General features: G+C 51.9%; 1 protein-coding gene across 2 annotated transcripts; it reads left to right on the forward strand.

Moving 5' to 3' along the window:
• Window positions 1-59: 59 nt before the first annotated feature.
• plat (plasminogen activator, tissue) lies at window positions 60-21,946 on the forward strand. Of its 2 annotated transcripts, XM_069180956.1 has the most exons (15): window positions 61-202; window positions 8,716-8,810; window positions 9,593-9,635; window positions 10,520-10,651; window positions 11,919-12,029; window positions 13,431-13,605; window positions 15,639-15,730; window positions 16,004-16,178; window positions 17,706-17,791; window positions 18,067-18,135; window positions 18,326-18,521; window positions 18,892-19,028; window positions 19,360-19,500; window positions 20,075-20,223; window positions 20,996-21,946. In XM_069180956.1, exons 2-15 carry the CDS (start codon window positions 8,748-8,750, stop codon window positions 21,161-21,163), a joined length of 1,737 nt encoding a protein of 578 aa, XP_069037057.1. In that variant the 5' UTR covers window positions 61-202; window positions 8,716-8,747; the 3' UTR covers window positions 21,164-21,946. The 2 variants fall into 2 exon arrangements, with proteins under 2 accessions (XP_069037058.1, XP_069037057.1); XM_069180957.1 differs by lacking the exon at window positions 11,919-12,029 and having other exon boundaries at window positions 60-202.
• The last annotated feature ends 449 nt before the right edge of the window (window positions 21,947-22,395 follow it).

Below are 22,395 nucleotides of genomic sequence, written 5' to 3' on the forward strand. Positions count from 1 at the left end.
GCCGGATCATCTTCACCGAGACCTCGGCGCGCATAAATAGGGGCTCCGCGCTGCAGGCAGGCAGAGCAGCCTGGTGTCAGCGAGCCTGCAAACACAGCGACTGGACTTAACCGAACCCGACAGAACTCGAACCGCACTGCGATCGCTTCCGTGCCCATCGAGTACACAGCCAGACTACTGAAGGGAGACCTTGGTTTCAAAGGTGAGTTGTCCGTTTGGCACCCTTTAACAAGTGCAGCGCTATAAACTTTTACTAAAACCATTACTTGCAGCAAAGCGACGAACGACCTTCTTGTGATAACAAGTCGTATCTATACAGTATATATAGTATACAGTAGAGTATACAGTATCCATATACTATACTATATAGTTTACACTATAGCTGCTGTACAAGAGCGCACCTGTTTTTCCGCACAGTGGTAACAGCTGCATTAAAAACATCTCATGTTCTTCTTTTCTTAGTAACTGCAGATGTTTATTACTGGTGAAATCGATAATACTGCTGCATCTTTGGGGGACACTTAATTTAAAATATATATTACTTTTTGTAATACTTTGAATAAAGCAGTATCACTCCTTATCAGCATGCGTCCGGCAATTACACGTTTGCGATTGCAGGTTTTTAGTAATCGTGTAGTTATTTCAGGCTAATTCCTACTGCAGCTTGTGTGAAACTGGAAATGATGAAGAAAAACGCGAGACGGCAAAGTTTTAACTACGAATTCACAGCGTTACTGCCAAAGCGCAGACTGCCCTATTCGTTTTCTTTGCCCGACTGTAGCGAAAAGCTTGCGATGAAGTTGTTATCGATTCTGAATGCCGCATCCGCGACGTTTCTGAAGCCTGGATGCTCTGCAGTCCTCTGCGACTCCGCGTCGATTAACCACGATCAGAATCTCACTGCAAACTCTGATTTCATGAGCGCACCCAGAGATTTCGACTCTTAGATAAGACGTTGTCCTCCCTTCGTCTCCAGATTCCCTGTTTTTTTTTAACGAGGGCTCCCAGACAGTGCAGGCGGAAAACAGAAGAGTACAGCAATTCCGTATCTGCACTGAAAAAAAAAAACGTTCGTGAAACGTTACCTTAGATTCAGTGACGTGAGGGGTTTTGTCTCGCAAAAGGTGCTGAGAAAGACACGCACGAGCATCTACAGTATCTGGGCAGGAATTATACGGGCTGAATAAATCCTTTGTCTCTCCACAGCGCGGGGGTGTCCCGCTTTTATACAGGAGGGTACAGTGCTTTAGGAATCCGCTGCAATAAGAACTCTATTGTTACCGGCAGCCCCTTGCTGGATCTGAACCAGGAGATTAGAGCAAGAGGTGGTGTACCGCTCGCTGGCGCATTAGCCGAGCCCCTGGGATGTGTGTTGCGCTGCCTCGGGGGTGTCGCTCTCCGCCGCTGTTTGCGTGACCTCGGGCTACGCGGCAGATGCGACCCGGTCGGTCTTAACAACGCTAAACGTACAGTGGTTCAAGCTCCGCGGCTCACAGTTTAATCAGGGCAGGGAAACGGAACCACAGGCTCCGACAGATTCCGACCGGTTTTACTTTGCCCGGCCGGGGCGACAGAAAGTCTCTCCGCGTCCGGAGATTTCTTCTGCTCTCCTTCGCTTCAGACCTGCAAGGCTATACGGTATTTGCCGTGTTTATCACGGCCTTGTCCTGGAAAGGTGGCTGTAGGATGAAGGCAATACGTGTCAAACCTCATACAGCCGGTAATAAAAAACCCTGGGATTCAAAACTGGTTATTCCTCCTGCCGCGCCGGTTGCACCTCTTATCCAGGAAATGGGAAAATATATGGAACACGAACCCTGAGTTACGAAACAGCTGGACTGTGTATTATTGTTATTTCTTTTAATACAAGGTATCGCCTTGCAGCTGAGGAAGAAAATGAGCTCTTTCCTTGAATTAGCGGGGTCAAAAGTCATCGCAGTGCTGGGTCTTGGCCAGTAATTTCGGCCTCCCGTCTCTTCCGCCTTGTAATTGCCGGAGAGGAGAGTTTCTGGTTGCCGGGCTATGGTGACTAAAGCTTTACTCATCCACAGTTCTCTCCCCTCCTGCCAGATCCGTCTCTCCCTTCCCGCCGCTCTCTCTCTCTCCCTCCCTTTTTCCCGTGTCTTCAGCTCCGCTGCCGGGCTGGCGACGGCACTCGGACCCAGTTCCTCGGGGTCTGTGGGTGGACCGTGTCCTTGAACACGCGGGGAGGTAACTGGTAATACTGTAGGTGTGGTTTCGACCTGCCTGCCGTGGGAATCGGACGAACCGTGGGAAGATGATTCTTTCTATCTGAAACAGGGCTTTATCGTGGCACAGAAGCGCATTGCTGCCATCACAGGGGGAAAAAAAGCGGTTTCTCGTGATTTAGGATTTCCACCTATCTAGTAATTATGAGATTGTACATTATCTCATAATTTCGAGAAAATGATCTCGTAATTACGACATCGTACATTATATCTCGTAATTTCGAGAAACTACCATCTCGTAATTACAAAATAGTAAATTATCGTGAATTATGAGATACCAATGATAATTTGAGTGTATGAACAGCTTATTACATTGTGCAATGACACAGCACATAGAAGTTACAGATAGTTCAGCAGGAACTGTGTGTCTAGTGTTACTGACGGTGTCCAGAGCTGCAAAAGGTATATGGACTTTTCTTTCGACTGGGGTTCATGACGTTACAATTCCACAGCCCTTATAACCTTGAGGGCGCTCACACTAATCCTTTAATCAAGTGTACCGTGCGATCGATTCCACTGCCGAAAACTACCAGTCAACTAATGATAATTCAGGTATTCTCTGACAATAGTGCTATCGCACGATTATCACAAAAGGTACGCGATAATGTCCCAGAGACAACACATGAAATAGGTGTTTTCCGTTGATGAGAGCGATGCGCTTCCGTATTACAGCGACGATTGAAACCTAACCATCCAGATTCAAGTTCACAACCGAGTATTGGCAGGTCTGAACACGCTGTCGTGCGTGGACGTTTTTAACCAGAGGTACACAGTAGGTACAGCACTACAGGAAATGTGCGTTTTCACACACAGGGGACGGGTTAGTCCGCAGTAATATTTAAAGTATCATGCTCATGATTGTTTATTTAGGAACACAGCTGAATCCGTAAACTCCCGTCGCGTCCGTGAACGCAGAACTGTCCACTCCCCACGCGATATTTGTCCACGAGCAGTTCGAGAGCCCGTCCGCCGCTGGTGGTCGAGAACCAGGCCTGCGCGCTGTGTGATTAGCCGGGCGAGAGGTCGTTTCCTGTTCTCTCTTTTTTTGAATCGAAACGTTTTTCATATTTATGTGTTCACTTTCCTGTACACCGTGTCACAGTGGATGAGGCAGAAGCTTCAGGGTTCATTAGAAAAGTCACTTTGCTGGTGAGGTCAGGGGGTCCAGCTCCTAGGTACACAATCAAAGCCTTATCTGACTCTCGCAGGAAACATGAAAAAGCGTTTGACTGTTTTCTTCTCTTACACGTGCCAGCGGTGGCCTTTTACTGGTTGTAGAGGCAGGTGGAAGTTGATCTAAGCAGAGAAAAAGACTTCCAGTTACAGTGTGTCAGTTAAGGCTCCAGTTAGGTCACGATGGTGGGCCTGGGATGAACGGCAGCGGAGCTGGGGACCACTGTCGCTCTGCCGAGAGTCTGCGGAGTTAGGGAGACCAGTGGGGGGCGCTGTGTTAAGCCAGGGTCAGACCAGCCGACTCAGGCCAGCGTGAAAGGGATTAGTGTCTGTCCAGTGGAGTGCCAGCCTCCCAGCGTGGCTCCCCCAGCGGAATGCTGGGAAGGCCGGGGGGCCTGGTCAGCTCGGCGCGGCGTTCTGGTCGCCCTGGAAACGGGCGCACGGCGCAGGAGGCCCCTGCCCGGAATGTGCTGACACTGCAGGGATTTGCTTCACGTTGACAGAATAATCACAGGCATGTGGAGGGGGCTTTCACCACCCCCAGGCGGGGGGGCCCGTGAATGCAGAATACGCTGATAATATTGAGCAGGTACCTCGAACGCGAACCGTGCAGGTGGGCCAGCAACGTGGAGCTGTGCCAGGTGTTGAAGCCTGTGGGTTCAAATCCCAGGTGAAACACTGCTGTTGTGCCCATAAGCAAGTTGCCTCACCCAGTAAAGTACCCAGCCGTATGAACAGGTGCAGGTGTAAGTCACTTCAGACAAAAAGTGTCACGCCCTCTGCAGCCAGGGGGCGCTCCTTCTCTGTCCTGTCTCTCATTTCCGGTTCTTGGCTGTCCTTCCAGTGTTTCTCTCTCTCTCTGGGGCTATATATTTCCGGGTCTTTCAGTCTGCCTTCGCTCAGCATTGACGTTCGGATGTCCTGAGACCCACCTAGCACCAGGTCGCCCCACGTCCGCTACCTGAGGGAATAGGTTTCTATATGGCATTCCCTGAACAGCTGAGCCCGGGCTAACCCCCGTCTCGCCGCTACGCATAGGGTCTTTTACGCTCTCCTGCCATTCCACGGCTCGTCCCTTTCGACATCCGTGACAAAAAGTCAGGCGGCGTGGAGGACTTTATCATGTCTGTGATCACATGATGAACGGAGAGCTCTCGTGCTGCTTCTGTGTGTTTTCTCTTCTGCCTCCGTGGGGATCGTGCTTATCGCGCCCAGAGCCGACGTTCTGCAGCTCCCTGATAAACTGATAAAATACCCTCTGCTTACAAATTGCTAGGGGGAAACGTGAAATCGCCCAGCAGGACCAGGGCTGCAAACCATTCAGATCATTAGTCCAGCGAAGGGGTTGTGTCAAGGCGACGACCAGGAGAACCTGGCCAAGGCCTGTTTTGGAAAACTGGGAATTGGGAGCTCTCGGGATTAAACGGCACAGCCCACACCAGCTGCTTGGCTTCGTGCTGGGAAGAGCCTTGTGCCAAGTTATCGTTACGGAACAAATAAGGCCGAACTGCTGGAAACCTTTTTAATTAAAACAGTCGGGCGGCTGGCAGTTTTCGGGAATAGCCCGCGCTAATTCCCAATGCCGTTGGCAACAGAGCGGGGGGAGCAAAAGCAGTCAGATGCGGAAGGGTTTCACGGATAACTTGGGTCGCTGGCTCTTTCTGCTGGGATGCACGTTCCAAAAGCCATGCGATTCCGCAAAGTTCTGCTCGGCAGTTCCTGCCGTTCCTTCAGCTGCACATTCCCATTTTCCCATCTTTGCAGCAGAGCGAAGAGTCTGTGCGGTCCAGGGGTCACGGGCGGGGGGCTCGTGTGCTGGGGGTGCCTGGTTTGTGGTCCGTCTCCGCCACTGACTCAGCGCTCCTGCATCACCCTGAGCGAGTGACTGTGTCTCATGGCCCTCCATCCTTCACTTGACAGAAGGGCTGAGTTAGCAGTCGGAGTCAGTGCAAAGCGCCTTCTCCGCTCAGACAGAAGGAGGAATTGGGTCTGGGAATTTGAAAGAGCCCTGGGAGGTTTTCTCAGTTGTACAGCAGAAGGACAGGCCGGAGGACAAAGGGGAGGAAGAGGAAGAAAGGGTTTGTAAAAAAAAAAGAAGAGGGCTTTTGTTTGGGACCTCTTGATTAACGCCGGGGAGTGGGAGTGGAAGTCACTGCGCCCCCTCTCCGTGCTGACTCACCGCCCGCGAGACGAGAGCCGTGAAGTCAGCAGGCAGCAGGAAGCTCGGACAGGACGGCCGGGATGAATGAGCTTGACCCCAGGCCATTGTCTCATTCATTCGTTCGGCTGACGTCTTTATCCAGACCAACTCGACTGTAGCCATTCACGAGGAGCCTCTTGCTCAAGGGTGCGACAGCAGAGTGTCTCCCAGGACCTGGGCCCTCAGCCTGCTGGTTCTGAGTCCAGAGCCCGAACCCAAGTTGGGGGCTCTCAGACCGCCTTAGTGGCTAGAAATCCCAGATGTAATTCCCTATCTCAATGACTCTGACTGAGGGCATCAACACGGTCTGTTCGATCCCTCTGTATTTGACTGCTTGAATGCCCTCCACCCTGTTGTCCAGTGGGTCTGCTCTCCCAGAACTCGCTCTGGCCTGCCAGTGAGGTGAGCGAGTTTTCAAAGCTCACTGTGCTCCCATCCTTCACCCCACACAGCACAGGAGCAGCTGGCTCCAAGGGGCTCAGGCCTCATCTCTTTACATGGCTTTAGAGGGAAGTGTCTTCTACAGAATTATTTCTTCAGGCTGTCGTAAGGGTGCCTGGTTGTGCTAACAGTTCTGAAGCGAGCTGATCAGGCTAGCACTGGGCCTGTCCTCTCTGGGTGTCCAGGTCTGCCTGTGTCCAGTTTCTATGGCCAGGCTGTGGTCACTGAGCCTGTCCTCTCTGGGTATCCAGGTCTGCCTGTGTCCAGTTTCTATGGCCAGGCTGTGGTCACTGAGCCTGTCTTCTCTGAGTATCCAGGTTTGTCAGTGTCGCTGAGTGTCTGTGGTTAGGCTGTGGTCACTGAGCCTGTGTGTGTGTTTGGCTCAGGCTGTGATTTGTGGTGTTTTAGCAGTGCTGTCGGTGTGGCTCATCTCAGTGAGCTTCAAGATCAGTTGGCTAAGTGGGCTCATCTCTGGGCTCACCAGGGAGTTTCTTTTTCTCTTAAAATTGAAAAAACCCCGAATGACTGATGCCCACAATACCCTGGCTGTGCTCTGCCAGCTGAGAGAGAGCCAGCAACAGGAGAGGCAGAGTCAGGAACAGTAAGACAACACAGTGAGAGAGAAACACAGAGAGAGAGAGTGCTCTGACCCAGCTGGTGAGCTGGTGAGACAGGGGGAAGTGCTGACTGGCTCTGCCAGCTCATCTAAACACTGCAGATAACAGCACTGCACAGCAGAAGGAGAGAGTGGAGAGGGAGGGAGGAAAAGACAGGGGGAAGGGGGGGGTGGAGAATAGAGTTCTCTAATTAAACATTCCTCAGATGCAGACAGGGGAGGGAACAGGGCCAGAGGAGAAAAGCACGGGAAAAAGAGGTGGTTGAACGGTACCAAACTGACACGCAGCTAAGACACTAGTACATCAAGGGAGGGACCAGCAGAGAACTCTGTGTGACTGGGAGATGTTTGTCTTCTGTGTTTATTATGTTATTTGCCAACACTGGCTCACTGCGGTCATGTAGACAGACAGGTGACGCAGGAACACTGGAGCACTGCGGTCATGCAGACAGACAGGAGACCCAGGAACACTGGAGCACTGTGGTCATGCAGACAGACAGGAGACCCAGGAACACTGGAGCACTGCGGTCATGCAGACAGACAGGTGACCCAGGAACACTGGAGCACTGCGGTCATGCAGACAGACAGGTGACCCAGGAACACTGGAGCACTGCGGTCATGCAGATACAGACAGGTGACAGGAACACTGGAGCACTTTGGTCATGCAGATACAGACAGGTGACAGGAACACTGGAGCACTGTGGTCATGCAGATACAGACAGGTGACAGGAACACTGGAGCACTGCGGTCATGCAGATACAGACAGGTGACAGGAACACTGGAGCACTGCGGTCATGCAGACAGACAGGTGACAGGAACACTGGAGCACTGTGGTCATGCAGATACAGACAGGTGACAGGAACACTGGAGCACTTTGGTCATGCAGGTACAGACAGGTGATAGGAACACTGGAGCACTGTGGTCATGCAGGTACAGACAGGTGATAGGAACACTGGAGCACTGTGGTCATGCAGACAGACAGGAGACCCAGGAACACTGGAGCACTGCGGTCATGCAGGTACAGACAGGTGACAGGAACACTGGAGCACTGCGGTCATGCAGGTACAGACAGGTGATAGGAACACTGGAGCACTGCGGTCATGCAGATACAGACAGGAGACCAAGGAACACTGGAGCACTGTGGTCATTCAGACTCAGGTGACACAGGATGTGCAGGGTGGATTCTGGTGTAGCAGATTGCGCACAGTTCTGTTTTCTTAATAAAGCACAGTATTTGAGAGGGGGAGAGGAGAAAGCTCTGAACTCCTAACCTCGCTGGACCGTGTTTATTTCTCTTTCATCCCTGGGAGAGCTGCAATGTTATTTTTCTTAAGATTCAAAAGGAAAATAGAAATTGAAAATATCAAAACCTCCCTCCCCTGGCTGTTTCCTGCTGTGACACAATATCTTGGGTCGGTCGCTCAGGAAGGAAAATAAATTCTTTGCTGTAAGAAACAATCATGAACCGAAGTGGTGTTTTTAAAGAGGCCTTCCTGTTTTAGTAGGTCAAGGTCAGGATCACTCTCCTCTCTCACTCTTCTCTCTCCCCCTCACCCCCCAACCTCTCCTCTCTCTCACTCTCACTCTTCTTTCACCACCTCTAATCTCTCACTCTTGTCTCCTGTCTCACTCCTCTGTCTCCCCCCTCACTCCCAGCTCTCTGCAGGCTCCTGGGGTTTGTCTCCAGCCATCAGAGCACTGACACTGTTGCATCATGGACTTGTCACAGGGTTACAGTGGTCAAAAATGCGTTGCGTCATCCGGAGATAGCACCAACCACAAAATGCACAAATTGTAAACAAATTGTTCATCATGCAGGGCCTGAGGCAGACGCTCAAGGCAGAATGGACCAGGCTGATATGTTACAACAGATACGTTTTGAGGAAGACTGAAAAGTTGCGCTGTAGTGCAAAGTGCTTGGCGAGGTCCTCATTCTAATAAGGCAATTAAACTGAACGGTGGATGAGGACACAATGTACTTGCCTGTTTCTCGTTCTCTGTGGAAACCTTGGCTAACAGTGAGCGTTGTGTTCCAGGTTTGGAGAGACAGGCAGACAGAAGGACAGCCATGACAAGGCAGCTGTGGCTTCTGGTGTTTTTATCCGCTCTCTGCTGCTCCCTGGGGGAGGAGGTAGGTACTGCACATGCTTGCAAGAAATGGTGACATTTGACATTGTCATTTTATCACACACCTGTTTGAAATAACAGAACAGGATGTGTATGGATTTATATGTAAGATAAGCTATCAGGACATAGGATTTGTACAGTGTATGTGTAACAAGACAGGATATATATGTATAAATGTAAGATGTCAGGACATACTGTATACGTAAAGCACAGAATATATATACACGTAAGATATCAGGATTGAATTTGTATATGTACAGTATAGCAGGATGTATATAATGTCCAATAAAACTTTGGTTTGGAGGGTTTTTAATTTCACAGCGCAACTCTGAGTCACACACAGGCATTACTCTGGTAACAGGTCTGCACACAGCGCACATCTAACACTTTCCTAAGGGGGAACTGAACACCTAGAGCACAGCCCATGATGCATTGCACTGCACATGTTAACTCTTTGTTAGCTTTGTCGGCTTTACCATAGAAAGAAGATCTGTGAGATGAAAACACTGTGGAAATGGGTGCCCCGATTTTACTCTCTTACTGCGCCACCTGCAAGCAGGCGTATTTGGTCCACAAAGTGGTCACTATTCGTTTTGAGCGAACAGGCAAACTCGGGAATGTAGAACTAAATATATCTGCAAGATCCAAGACATCAGGACGCCCGTAAGGGAAGCTCTTGTTTGCTTTCTGCACTGCGCTGGAGAATGAGCACGAAATCTCTCTCTGCACAGCAGGGGAGTAAAGCCAGACTCTCTGCTCACTCCCTCCCCTCCCTCCCTCTCACAGGTGGCGCTGCGTCGAAACAGAAGAGGAACGCGGAGGTTCAACGGTAAGACGCGCTCAGCCTGGCGTATATGGCGCCTTTTCTCGGCTGCGGCCCGCCAGAAAGGGTGTGCAGACGCAAACACACACGAGGGCAGCCCCACAGGTCTGAGCACACAGCACGCAGTCTCCCAGTGCCTGCTGAACGACAGAAAACAGACTCTGATTCTACAATGGCTTCTTCTGCAAAAGTGCAGAGTCTGCTGCGCTTTTCCTAATTGCAATCAAGCCCCAGCTCCAGAAGTCTGTCTGCCGTGTTTGATCTTCGACAGCAAAGTCGACGACTTTCTCTCTGGGCTGTGTGAGTAAACCGCACTTCCCCAGCCTCGTGGGGAGGCAGACAGTGTAAAAGCCATGACTCAGGGAAAATTCCCGCAGCTCTGCGCTCTTCAGAGCAAGCCCTGGCTGAGTCAGAGCGTCTCGCTACACCACAGGCTGTCTGCCCGCTCCTCAGCCCAGTCCTGCCCGCTCTCCCTGTCTCTCTCGCAGCTCTCCTGGGTTCAAGGGGCTTTACTGCCGCTGAGGCGCAACGACAGAAAATCATGAACTACAACTGTAGCGGCTGCAGTGTAAGAGAACGGGTGTATAAGACAAGGCAGCAGGACATTGAGGAAAATGAAGTTCCCAGTCGCTCTGTCTCTCCTTCTCTCCCTCCTTCTCCCTCTACCTTGAACTCTTTTCACCCTCTCTCTCCTCCTCCCTCCGTCTCTTCCTCCTTCTCTCCCTCCATCTTTCCCTCTCTCTCCCTCTCCCCCCATCTCTCCCTCTCCTTCCTTCTCCCCCTCTGTCCCTCTCTCTCCCTCCATCTCTCCCTCTCTCTCCGGCTCTCCTTACGGTTCCTGACCTGTGTGAGAGGCTCTGTGCTCACGCCTCCTTCCTGTTCCCCCCCAGAGCTCTGCGCGGACAGCGGGACAGGGGAGACGCACAGCCCGGGAGAGACGTGGCTGCGCTGGCAAGGGCAGCGAGTGGAGTTCTGCGGCTGCACCCGGGGCACGGCCCGCTGCCACACCGTGCCCGTCGTCAGTGAGTGACCAGATCACCCCCTGGGCCATGAGACAGCGTGACAGAGAGCCTGCTAGAGGACTGTGTGAACCATAGAGTAGCTATGAGCAGCTGGGCATGAGCCTGACGACACCATCGAACACTGAGAACCTGTATTTAAACCTGAGAAAAGAGGCGCGTTGTTTACGCAAAGAGTTGTGGGAGAGGGCCACAAGCTACCCTGCCATGGTTTTGAAGCTGAAACCACGACTTCTTATAAGAAATGATACTCTAATCAATTATCTTACTAACTACCAGACAGGCTAGATGGGCTGTACAGGCCCCTCTGTCTTGTGACCTGCCTTCAGAGCATGCCATCGTCCTGTTTGGACATCTGTCCTCTTACATGTCCTGTGACCCCTGCAGGACCATCCAGGGTGTTTGGACTGCTTGATTGCAGTCTGCCCCCTTTTGTTGAAATATTAATGAAAAAAGATAAATGTCCCCACTTTAACAAGAAGCCACAGATGCACGGAAGAGTAAAATGTTATTTTCTGTATTTTTTTTTTTACTTTGCTGTGTTGGAAGCTGGGAGTTTAGTTGGATTTTATCTGGAGGTGGAGAGAAGCGAATTACGAGAAAAGCTTTGAATTCTGTCACGTGGCTTCTCTCCAGGCAGTGCAGCATGACAGCACGTTACTACTCGCCAAAGTGAACAGAGTAGCTGGGCACCAGGGAGTTTCACACAGCTGAACATGTTTTTCTCTCTCCAGATCCTAAACTCTCGATAACCCCTCACGCCTTGTGTTGATGTTGAGGGCGTCTCTCCAACTCACAACTCTCCAACTCACACTGACACGCACACACGAACACACATACACAGTCACACACATGCAAGCTCACACAGTCACACACGCAAACTCGGACACATACACACACACTCATACAAACTTGTACACATGCACACACTCGCGGGCACACACTCATAAAGGCAAGCTTACACACACACAATCTAACACACATGCAAGTTCACACACGCAGTCCCACCTAAGGCCACACACTCACACATAAGCTCACACACTCACACACAGTCTCCCATGCACGCACACACACAGTCACAAATGCAAGCTCACAAACGCACATAAACACGCATACAGTACCTGCACACATCCACAAAGTAAGTCACATGCAGACACACACACTCACACACACAGACACACACAGCAGTAGTCAGAAAGACTGGGTTGAAAACATGTTTTCGCTCTTGCAGCTGCTCATGAGCTCATGCCTCTCTCTCATCTTTCTCCAGCTTGCTACCTCCCTAGGTGCTACAACGGAGGGACTTGCAAAGAAGCAGTGTACTCGTCTGATTTCATTTGCCAGTGCCTGCCTGGATTCACCGGGCCGCAGTGCGAGATCAGTACGTACCCCTCTGAACACACACACAGGCACACACTGTGCTGGCACTGTGGAGCTGGGACTCAGGAGTCTGTCTGTGTGTGAGCACCCAGAGAGGACAGGGCTCAGTGACCACAGCCTGGCCATAGAAACTGGACACAGGCAGACCTGGATACCCAGAGAGGACAGGCTCAGTGACCACAGCCTGGCCATAGAAACTGGACACAGGCAGACCTGGATACCCAGAGAGGACAGGCTCAGTGACCACAGCCTGGCCACTGAAACTGGACACAGGTAGACCTGGATACCCAGAGAGGACAGGCTCAGTGACCACAGCCTGGCCATAGAAACTGGACACAGGCAGACCTGGATACTCAGAGAGGACAGGCTCAGTGACCACAGCCTGGCCAGAGAAACTGGACACAGGCAGACCTGGATACCCAGAGAGGACAGGCTCAGTGACCACAGCCTGGCCATAGAAACTGGACACAGGCAGACCTGGATACCCAGAAAGGACAGGCTCAGTGACCACAGCCTGGCCATAGAAACTGGACACAGGCAGACCTGGATACCCAGAGAGGACAGGCTCAGTGACCACAGCCTGGCCAGAGAAACTGGACACAGGCAGACCTGGATACCCAGAGAGGACATGCTGTGCTCCCACTGCCAGCAGGAAGAATATGCTGTTGAAGTCGAGAAGCATTCTTTCCTAAAATAACAAATCTAATCCCAGAATTCCCACACCTGCCAGAATCAGAACAATTTCCAATCCTACTGGGGGAGGAAACTCAATAGAGCTGCAGCCCTGTGTCTGTTGTATCAGTATGTAATTATCCCAAATAATATTATTGCTTTAGCAGCGCTGTAATTGCTAAATTGATTGGTATTAAATTGATCTAACGCTCTTAAATTTGAATTAGTATCTCTGAAGTTCTGGACTGTTTTTTAGGTCACTGAAAAAGCACACAGGGATTTTCAATTACCTACTTTCTGTGTGGTGCAGGCAGTGTGAACCAAGTCCTTTATCTCTCTATTCCAAGATGTTAGGACCAGGATCTGCTGTCCTTCCTGCAAATCCAACATGCAGAGCCATGTGTTTCCCGTTCTCTGTGTGGGTGATGATGCACAAATTCCATCTGCGCACATGTGCACCCACAGCGGCCAGCTGTCTGTCCTGTAGGGTGTAACCATTAGTTAGTATGCTGGAGCCAGCTTTAAAAACCCTTAGCACAGCCAGATCTGCACATGTGTTTCATTATAGCACAGATCAGATAGCCCTGTGTGTCACCCTGAGCAGTGCCTGATTTTCCTCTGTGTCAGTGGCTGTGCAGGGCTGTGGTCTCCCTAGCAGTTGGGTGAAATCATGAGCTGTTACCACAGGTACGGTATCTAACTGTGTGTGTATCTTTCCTTTGTCCTTCAGACACCACAGAGAAGTGCATCATGGGCCGAGGCACTAGCTACCGGGGCACATGGTCAGTCAGCATGTCGGGGAGGGACTGTGTGAACTGGAACTCCAGTGCCCTAGCCCAGAAGAAGTACACAGCCAAGCGCCCTGACAGCACCATGCTGGGTCTGGGCAACCACAACTACTGCAGGTCAGGGCAGTGCTGATCGTGACGGACCTTCGTGCACAAGCTCACAGACGCTTAATCTGCACCCTCTCACACGCTCTGACAGACAGTCACACTGCACCCTCTCACACACTCTGACAGACAGTCACACTGCACCCTCTCACACGCTCTGACAGACAGTCACACTGCACCCTCTCACACGCTCTGACAGACAGTCACACTGCACCCTCTCACACGCTCTGACAGACAGTCACACTGCACCCTCTCACACGCTCTGACAGACAGTCACACTGCACCCTCTCACACGCTCTGACAGACAGTCACACTGCACACTCTCACACACTCTGACAGACAGTCACACTGCACCCTCTCACACGCTCTGACAGACAGTCACACTGCACCCTCTCACACACTCTGACAGTCACACTGCACCCTCTCACACACTCTGACAGACAGTCACACTGCACACTCTCACACACTCTGACAGACAGTCACACTGCACACTCTCACACGCTCTGACAGACAGTCACACTGCACCCTCTCACACACTCTGACAGACAGTCACACTGCACCCTCTCACACACTCTGACAGACAGTCACACTGCACACTCTCACACACTCTGACACAGTCACACTGCACCCTCTCACACACTCTGACAGACAGTCACACTGCACACTCTCACACACTCTGACAGACAGTCACACTGCACCCTCTCACACACTCTGACAGACAGTCACACTGCACCCTCTCACACGCTCTGACAGACAGTCACACTGCACCCTCTCACACGCTCTGACAGACAGTCACACTGCACCCTCTCACACGCTCTGACAGACAGTCACACTGCACCCTCTCACACGCTCTGACAGACAGTCACACTGCACCCTCTCACACGCTCTGACAGACAGTCACACTGCACACTCTCACACGCTCTGACAGACAGTCACACTGCACCCTCTCACACACTCTGACAGACAGTCACACTGCACCCTCTCACACACTCTGACAGACAGTCACACTGCACCCTCTCACACGCTCTGACAGACAGTCACACTGCACACTCTCACACACTCTGACAGTCACACTGCACCCTCTCACACACTCTGACAGACAGTCACACTGCACCCTCTCACACACTCTGACAGACAGTCACACTGCACCCTCTCACACACTCTGACAGACAGTCACACTGCACACTCTCACACACTCTGACAGACAGTCACACTGCACACTCTCACACGCTCTGACAGACAGTCACACTGCACCCTCTCACACACTCTGACAGACAGTCACACTGCACCCTCTCACACGCTCTGACAGTCACACTGCACACTCTCACACGCTCTGACAGACAGTCACACTGTGACACGCTGAACACTCTCACACGCTCTGACAGTCACACTGCACACTCTCACACGCTCTGACAGACAGTCACACTGCACACTCTCACACGCTCTGACACGCTGAACACTCTCACACGCTCTGACACGCCGAACACTCTCACACGCTCTGACACGCCCTATGCTCTCACACACTCTGACAGACAGTCACACTGCACGCTCTCACACGCTCTGACACGCCGAAGACTCTCATACGCTCTGACACGCTGAACACTCTCACACGCTCTGACACGCCCTATGCTCTCACACGCTCTGAGACGCTGAACACTCTCACACGCTCTGACACGCCCTATGCTCTCACATGCTCTGACACGCCGCACACTCTCACACGCTCTGACACGCCGCACACTCTCACACGCTCTGACACGCCGCACACTCTCACACGCTCTGACACGCCGCACTCTCTCACATGCTCTGACACGCCGCACGCTCTCACACGCTCTGACACGCCGCACTCTCTCACATGCTCTGACACGCTGCACACTCTCACATGCTCTGACACGCTGAACACTCTCACACGCTCTGACACACTGCACACTCTCACACGCTCTGACAGACACTCAAGCTGCACACTCTCACATGCTCTGACAGACACACTGCACAGTGTCACATGATCACGCAGGTGTAACTGAGCCTGTCTGCTGTCTCCGCCGCAGGAACCCGGATAATGACACCAAGCCTTGGTGCCACGTGTACCGCGGAGTCCAGCTCACCTGGGAGTACTGCAGCCTGCCCAGCTGTCCGACAGGTGAGCCGACACGCTCCCTGATTTCCTGAAACGCACTATCCAAGCCCTATGGTGCATATGTGGCCAATGCAACAGTAATTCTGTTTTTTTTTACACCCGTCAGTCAAACGTGGTTTCGGCTCAGTTTTTCAGTGAGAGCTGAAGTGGTTTAATTCTGGAGTTCTGCCATGCCCATGGACAGGACGGACGAACATGGTGCGGCGGGCCTCATTCTCGCCCGTGCACCAGTCGCCAGTGCTGTGAGTTTGAGGATCTCTCTGTGTGCCTGCGCAGGTGCGGGCGCGGAGTGCGTGCGTGGCGTGGGCCAGTCGTATCGCGGGACACAGGCAGTGACAAAGAGCGGTTCGCGCTGCCTCAAATGGGACTCCCCTGCTGTGGCCAGGAAGACCTACAATGCCTGGAGAGGCAACAGCAAGGAACTGGGTCTGGGCAGCCACAACTACTGCAGGTGAACATACATTAATACACTAGAGCTGGTCAGCTACAACTACTGCAGGTGAATATACATTAATACACTAGAGCTGGTCAGCTACAACTACTGCAGGTGAATATACATTAATACACTAGAGCTGGTCAGCCACAACTACTGCAGGTGAATATACATTAATACACTAGAGCTGGTCAGCCACAACTACTGCAGGTGAATATACATTAATACACTAGAGCTGGTCAGCTACAGCCACAACTACTGCAGGTGAATATACATTAATACACTAGAGCTGGTCAGCCACAACTACTGCAGGTGAATATACATTAATACACTAGAGCTGGTCAGCCACAACTACTGCAAGTGAATATACATTAATACACTAGAGCTGGTCAGCCACAACTACTGCAGGTGAATATACATTAATACACTAGAGCTGGTCAGCCACAACTACTGCAAGTGAATATACATTAATACACTAGAGCTGGTCAGCTACAGCCACAACTACTGCAGGTGAATATACATTAATACACTAGAGCTGGTCAGCCACAACTACTGCAGGTGAATATACATTAATACACTAGAGCTGGTCAGCTACAGCCACAACTACTGCAGGTGAATATACATTAATACACTAGAGCTGGTCAGCCACAACTACTGCAGGTGAATATACATTAATACACTAGAGCTGGTCAGCTACAGCCACAACTACTGCAGGTGAATATACATTAACACACTAGAGCTGGTCAGCCACAACTACTGCACGTGAATATACATTAATACACTAGAGCTGGTCAGCTACAACTACTGCAGGTGAATATACATTAATACACTAGAGCTGGTCAGCTACAGCCACAACTACTGCAGGTGAATATACATTAATACACTAGAGCTGGTCAGCCACAACTACTGCAAGTGAATATACATTAATACACTAGAGCTGGTCAGCTACAGCCACAACTACTGCAGGTGAATATACATTAATACACTACAGCTGGTCAGCCACAACTACTGCAAGTGAATATTCATTAATACACTAGAGCTGGGCAGCTACTCCAGGTGAATACACATCAATACAATAGAGATGTGCAGCTACAGCTACTGCAGGTTAATACACATCAGTACACTAGAGCTGTGCAGCTACTGCAGGTGAATACACATCAGTACACTAGAGCTGTGCAGCTACTGCAGGTGAATACACATCAATACACTAGAGCTGTGCAGCCACAACTACTGCAGGTGAATACACATCAATACACTAGAGCTGTGCAGCTACTGCAGGTGAATACACATCAATACACTAGAGCTGTGCAGCTACTGCAGGTCAATACACATCAATACACTAGAGCTGTGCAGCTACTGCAGGTGAATACACACTAGGGCTGGTCAGTAAGAACATGAGTAGTTATACACCTGTAACTGGGGCAATGTGACATACTGATACTCACAGTGATACACAAGGCCCTGCAGACACACACATGGACGCAGAAATACTCCCTCGCTCTCCAGCTCTCTTTGACCACGACTCTCTCCGTCTCTCTCTCCCAGGAACCCGGACAGTGACAAGAGCCCCTGGTGTCATGTGTACCGTGGCAGCCAGCTGACCTGGGAGCACTGCGACATCCCTCAGTGTGGTGAGTCCAGGCCCCCTCTCCTCAGCCCTGAGATCAGGGTCACCCGGGTCACAGGCCCCTCATCGGAGAGGTCCATCTCTGTTGGTGTGGTTCCCTAACGGGGTTTTGAGGGAACATGGGCAGTTCGCTTCTGCACATGGTTGGGTAGCTTAGACCCCCAGCATCCGTGATTCTCCCCCTTTCAGCTCCTGCTTCATCCCCTCTTGTCTTTCCTGAGCCAAAGCCAGCTGCGGTGAGCGGGGTTCCTCATCGGGCTCTGTCTGTTCTCTCTGCAGTGGAGAAGCGGCCTGTACCCATCACCACACTGGGCCCACGGGCACCTACCAGCGGCGGCAGCAGCAGAGGTGAGGGGCACACCTACACAGTACCCGAGCAACACCTGAAAAACATCTGTGCACTCCTGCAAACGTCCCACCAGTACTTGTATAACACCAGCACCAGCCATTATACATTCATCTGCACGGCAGTGCGTGACAGTGTGTACATTATCCACGGCGTTGCTGACGGCCTCTCCCTCTCCATTCTCGCTCCCAGAGTCGTGTGGGATGAGGGCGCCCGCCCGGCCACAGTTCCGAATCAAGGGAGGGGAGATGACCGACATCACGGCGCACCCCTGGCAAGCCGCCATCACCGTGTACCGCCCCCGATCGCGGGTTCACACCTTCCTGTGTGGGGGCGTGCTCATTGGCTCCTGCTGGGTCCTGTCTGCTGCCCATTGCTTCCAGGAGAAGTACGTGTTGACTGTTGAGGGGAGGGGCCTGAGAGTTTGGGGGCGATGGACAACAGGAGGGCGTGGTCTGTTTATTGTGGGGCAGTGCCTGGTGACAACAGAGGGGCGTGGCACTTGATTGAGGATTAGGTTTGTCTCAGAGGGGCGGGGTGTGTTTCCAAGGGAAAAGAAAAGGGGGAGTGTTCTGTTGCTTGAGGGCGGGGCTTATCATGGAGGAGGCGGGGTGTACCAGGAACAGAGGAGGAACAGAGGAACAGAAAAGAGGATGAGTTACTGGGGGGGAGGGCACAGAGCCCAGGGCTTGGTGTCCAGGCGTGCTGTGGGTGCTACAGTTCTGTTCCGGTGAATAACTGTGTGCATTACTGTGCAGGTACACCGCGGACAGGCTGCAGGTGGTGCTGGGCCGTACCTTTCGGCTCCAGAACTCGAGCAGCGATCAGATTTTCAGCGTGGAGCAGTACTGGGTGCACGAGCGCTACGATGACGAGACCTACGACAACGATATCGGTGAGCCACTGCTGCACAAGACACCTGCTAGGTGCCAACACCATACCTACATGTGCCAGTCACACACCAATACCATTCTAACATGCACAGCAACATCACTATGAACTGCCTGGTGCCATACTGTAACTGCATGCTTGGTATACTGCAGTGCCACGATACCATGCTGGCACATTGCTAGAACACCCTGCTGCCATGCTGACCCTGCTGTTTTGGTCTTCCTTTGGAATGAAAAGCTCTAAGCCAATGCAGGGAATTCAGAGCCTCAGCCTTGCTGCGATGTGTGGATAGCGTTGGTGTGTGTATAACTCCTCTCTGTGTGGGTATGTCCCAGTGCTTTTGAAGCTGCGTGGGGAAGGAGGAATGTGCGCGATCCAGACGCCCTCTGTGCGACCCGTCTGCCTCCCTGAACCGGACCTGGCGCTGCCCGACATGACCGAGTGCGAGATCTCTGGCTATGGCAAGAACGAAGAGTGTAAGAGGCCGTCTCCGTCCGCCCCAGGCTGCTTCTCACTGAGGGCTGTGTGGGCAGGCCCAGGGCTGGACAAACACAGCCCAGGGCTGGCCAGGTTTGAACAAGGGGGAGGCTATAGACCAGAGGAGTCTGTTTAGCTACTGGGCTGATAGTAGCCCACTGACCGGACGTCATCCAGTCATTTCCTGAAGGACGTCAGGGTATGGGCTTCAGCAACATGGCCAGACAGATTGTTCTGTAGTCTCACAGCCCTTTCTGTAAAGAAGTGCAAAGTGCACAGTATCATGACGAGAGGATCATACCTAGGTGTTTCTTGAAAGAAGCCGGCGTATCAGCTTCAACAGCATGAGCTTGTTCCATACTCCTGCATCTCTTTGCGTAAGACAAAGTCCTCTTGTGCCCCCCAAAGGGCTGCCCTGAAATGGATTGAAACTTCTGGCATTTTGGCTGTCCAGAAATATGATTTGACAGAATCCGAATGGCACAGACCCATCTCGTCCCCAGCATTGTGCAGAACTGATGACAGTGTTCATATCACAGTGTTTGAATCCCCGTCTGTCTCTCTCTCTCTCAGTCTCTCCCTTCTACTCGGAGCAGCTGAAGCAGGGCCGCGTGCGCCTTTGGCCGTTTCGGTCCTGCACGTCTGACCGGCTGTCGGGCCGCCTGGTCACTGAGAACATGCTGTGCGCCGGGGACACGCGGAACCTGGACGACGCCTGCAAGGTCAGCGCAGACGCTTCTTCAGTCTCTCTCTCGCTCAGTTGAGGCCCCATGTCCTGCCTGGTGCATTCAGCCAGCCCGCGGGTCTGCCTCAGTCCCCCTTCCCCCTCACTGTCACGTCTTCAGGCTTCTGTGTCTCTCTCTTAACCTCTTCCCTCTTTCTCCTTCCCAGAGCTGGATTATTAACCCGGCTTTCTGACTACAGAGCAGGGACACTAGTGTCCACACTATAGTGTCCCTTCGCCGTCCTTAGAGAGACGGATTAATACACCGTCTGATCGACACTATAGCGTCCCGGCGCTGTCCTCCGAGAGACGGGTTAAAACACCGTCTGATCGCCACTATAGCGTCCCGGCGCTGTCCTCCGAGAGACGGGTTAATACACCGTCAGATCGACACTATAGCGTCCCGGCGCCATCCTCTGAGAGACGGGTTAATACACCGTCTGATCGACACTATAGCGTCCTGTCCTCCGAGAGACGGGTTAATACACCGTCTGATCGACACTATAGCGTCCCGGCGCCATCCTCTGAGAGACGGGTTAATACACCGTCTGATCGACACTATAGCGTCCTGTCCTCCGAGAGACGGGTTAATACACCGTCAGATCGACACTATAGCGTCCCTTTGCTGTCCTCCGAAAGACGGGTTAATACACCGTCTGATCGATTGGATTCGATCTAATAATATAGAATGGATTAGATCTCGTTGCTCTAGAGCTCTGGTGCTGCTCGGGTCGGGCTCTAACCTGTCTCTCTCCCTCTCCTGGGCGCAGGGCGACTCCGGCGGTCCGCTGGTGTGTGCGCACGCTGGGCGCCAGACGCTGCTGGGGGTGATCAGCTGGGGCGACGGCTGCGGGAAGAAGGACACGCCCGGGGTGTACACCCGCGTCACCCGCTACATCCCCTGGATCACCGCGCGGACCCGCAGCGCTACCCACTGACCGCTGACCCAACGGGACAGACACAGCCCCTCACCGCCACCCAGACACAGAGCCCGGAGACGCACGGACAGACCCAGGAGCCTACAGACACACGTGCACTAACACACTGACACACTGACACACAGACACACGCACACACACGCACAAGTGCAAACACACACTGTCATACAGACATACGCACACACACACGCACACATGCACTGACACAGACATACGTGCACACACACGCACATGTGCACACACACAGGGAGGGACACGAGGCGTGGCACCCGCTCACTCTCACAGGAAGTCCGACAGGAAGTAGATCTCAGCGCAGGAAAGAGCAGATGGGGCACACAGCAGCAGTATCTGCTGGCAGATCGTCAGCCACGCTCGCACACTCTGGAGCTCTCTGGGGGCTCCAGAGCAGGGGGTGAACTGACGTCACGCAGCCCAAGACACCCCAAGTCTAGGAGAGGCGTCAGTGACCTGACTCCAGCTGTGTGGAGTTGAACATCTGGATTCATCCCAGTTACAGGGAGCTCACCCGTTTCTGTTTAAACATTTTAAAGGATTTTTTTAAATATAAGGAATAAAATATATATTTATAGAAACAGGGAAATGTTGTGTTGACTTTTGTACTGCACTTTTAAAACTTTTTTTATAAAGCACAGTACTATTACTATGGTTGTTGCTGTTATTTATTTATTTCTGATTATGTACGATCTGAATATTTAATTTTTTACAGTTTATGATTTTTGTGTTGCTGTTTCCAAAACAAGTTAATAAAAATTTTAATATTAACAGTCTTACTGTGGTGTTTTGTTCAACGGCTCTCTGTAGCTCCTTCATAGCCCCGAGGTAAAAAAGTAACTGTGCCTTCCTCTCTCCTCATCCTCACCTGGCCAGTAGACCTGTCTGCACCTTCCTCTCTCCGCTTCCTCACCTGTCCAGTATACCTCCGTCTGCATCTCCCTCTCTCCTCTTCCTCACCTGTCCTGTATACCTGTCTGCACCTTCCTTTCTCCTCTTCCTCACCTGTCAAGTATACCTGTCTGCATCTTCCTCTCTCCTCTTCCTCACCTGTCCTGTATACCTATCTGCACCTTCCTTTCTCCTCTTCCTCACCTGTCGAGTATACCTGTCTGCATCTTCCTCTCTCTGCTTCCTCACCTGTCTTGTTTACCTGTCTGCACCTTCCTCTCTCCTCTTCCTCACCTGTCTATTATACCTGTCGGCATCTTCCTTTCCTC

Source organism: Lepisosteus oculatus, chromosome 2, assembly GCF_040954835.1.
Source record: "Lepisosteus oculatus isolate fLepOcu1 chromosome 2, fLepOcu1.hap2, whole genome shotgun sequence".
NCBI lineage: Eukaryota > Metazoa > Chordata > Actinopteri > Semionotiformes > Lepisosteidae > Lepisosteus > Lepisosteus oculatus.

What these genes read in the sequence shown, in the direction of transcription:
- plat (XM_069180956.1), top strand. Translation starts at nt 8,748, where the DNA reads ATGACAAGGCAGCTGTGGCTTCTGGTGTTTTTATCCGCTCTCTGCTGC. An exon ending in GCTGCTCCCTGGGGGAGGAG is followed by an intron (nt 8,811 to 9,592) that starts GTAGGTACTGCA and finishes TCCCTCTCACAG; the next exon opens with GTGGCGCTGCGTCGAAACAG. An exon ending in GACCTACGACAACGATATCG is followed by an intron (nt 19,029 to 19,359) that starts GTGAGCCACTGC and finishes GGTATGTCCCAG; the next exon opens with TGCTTTTGAAGCTGCGTGGG.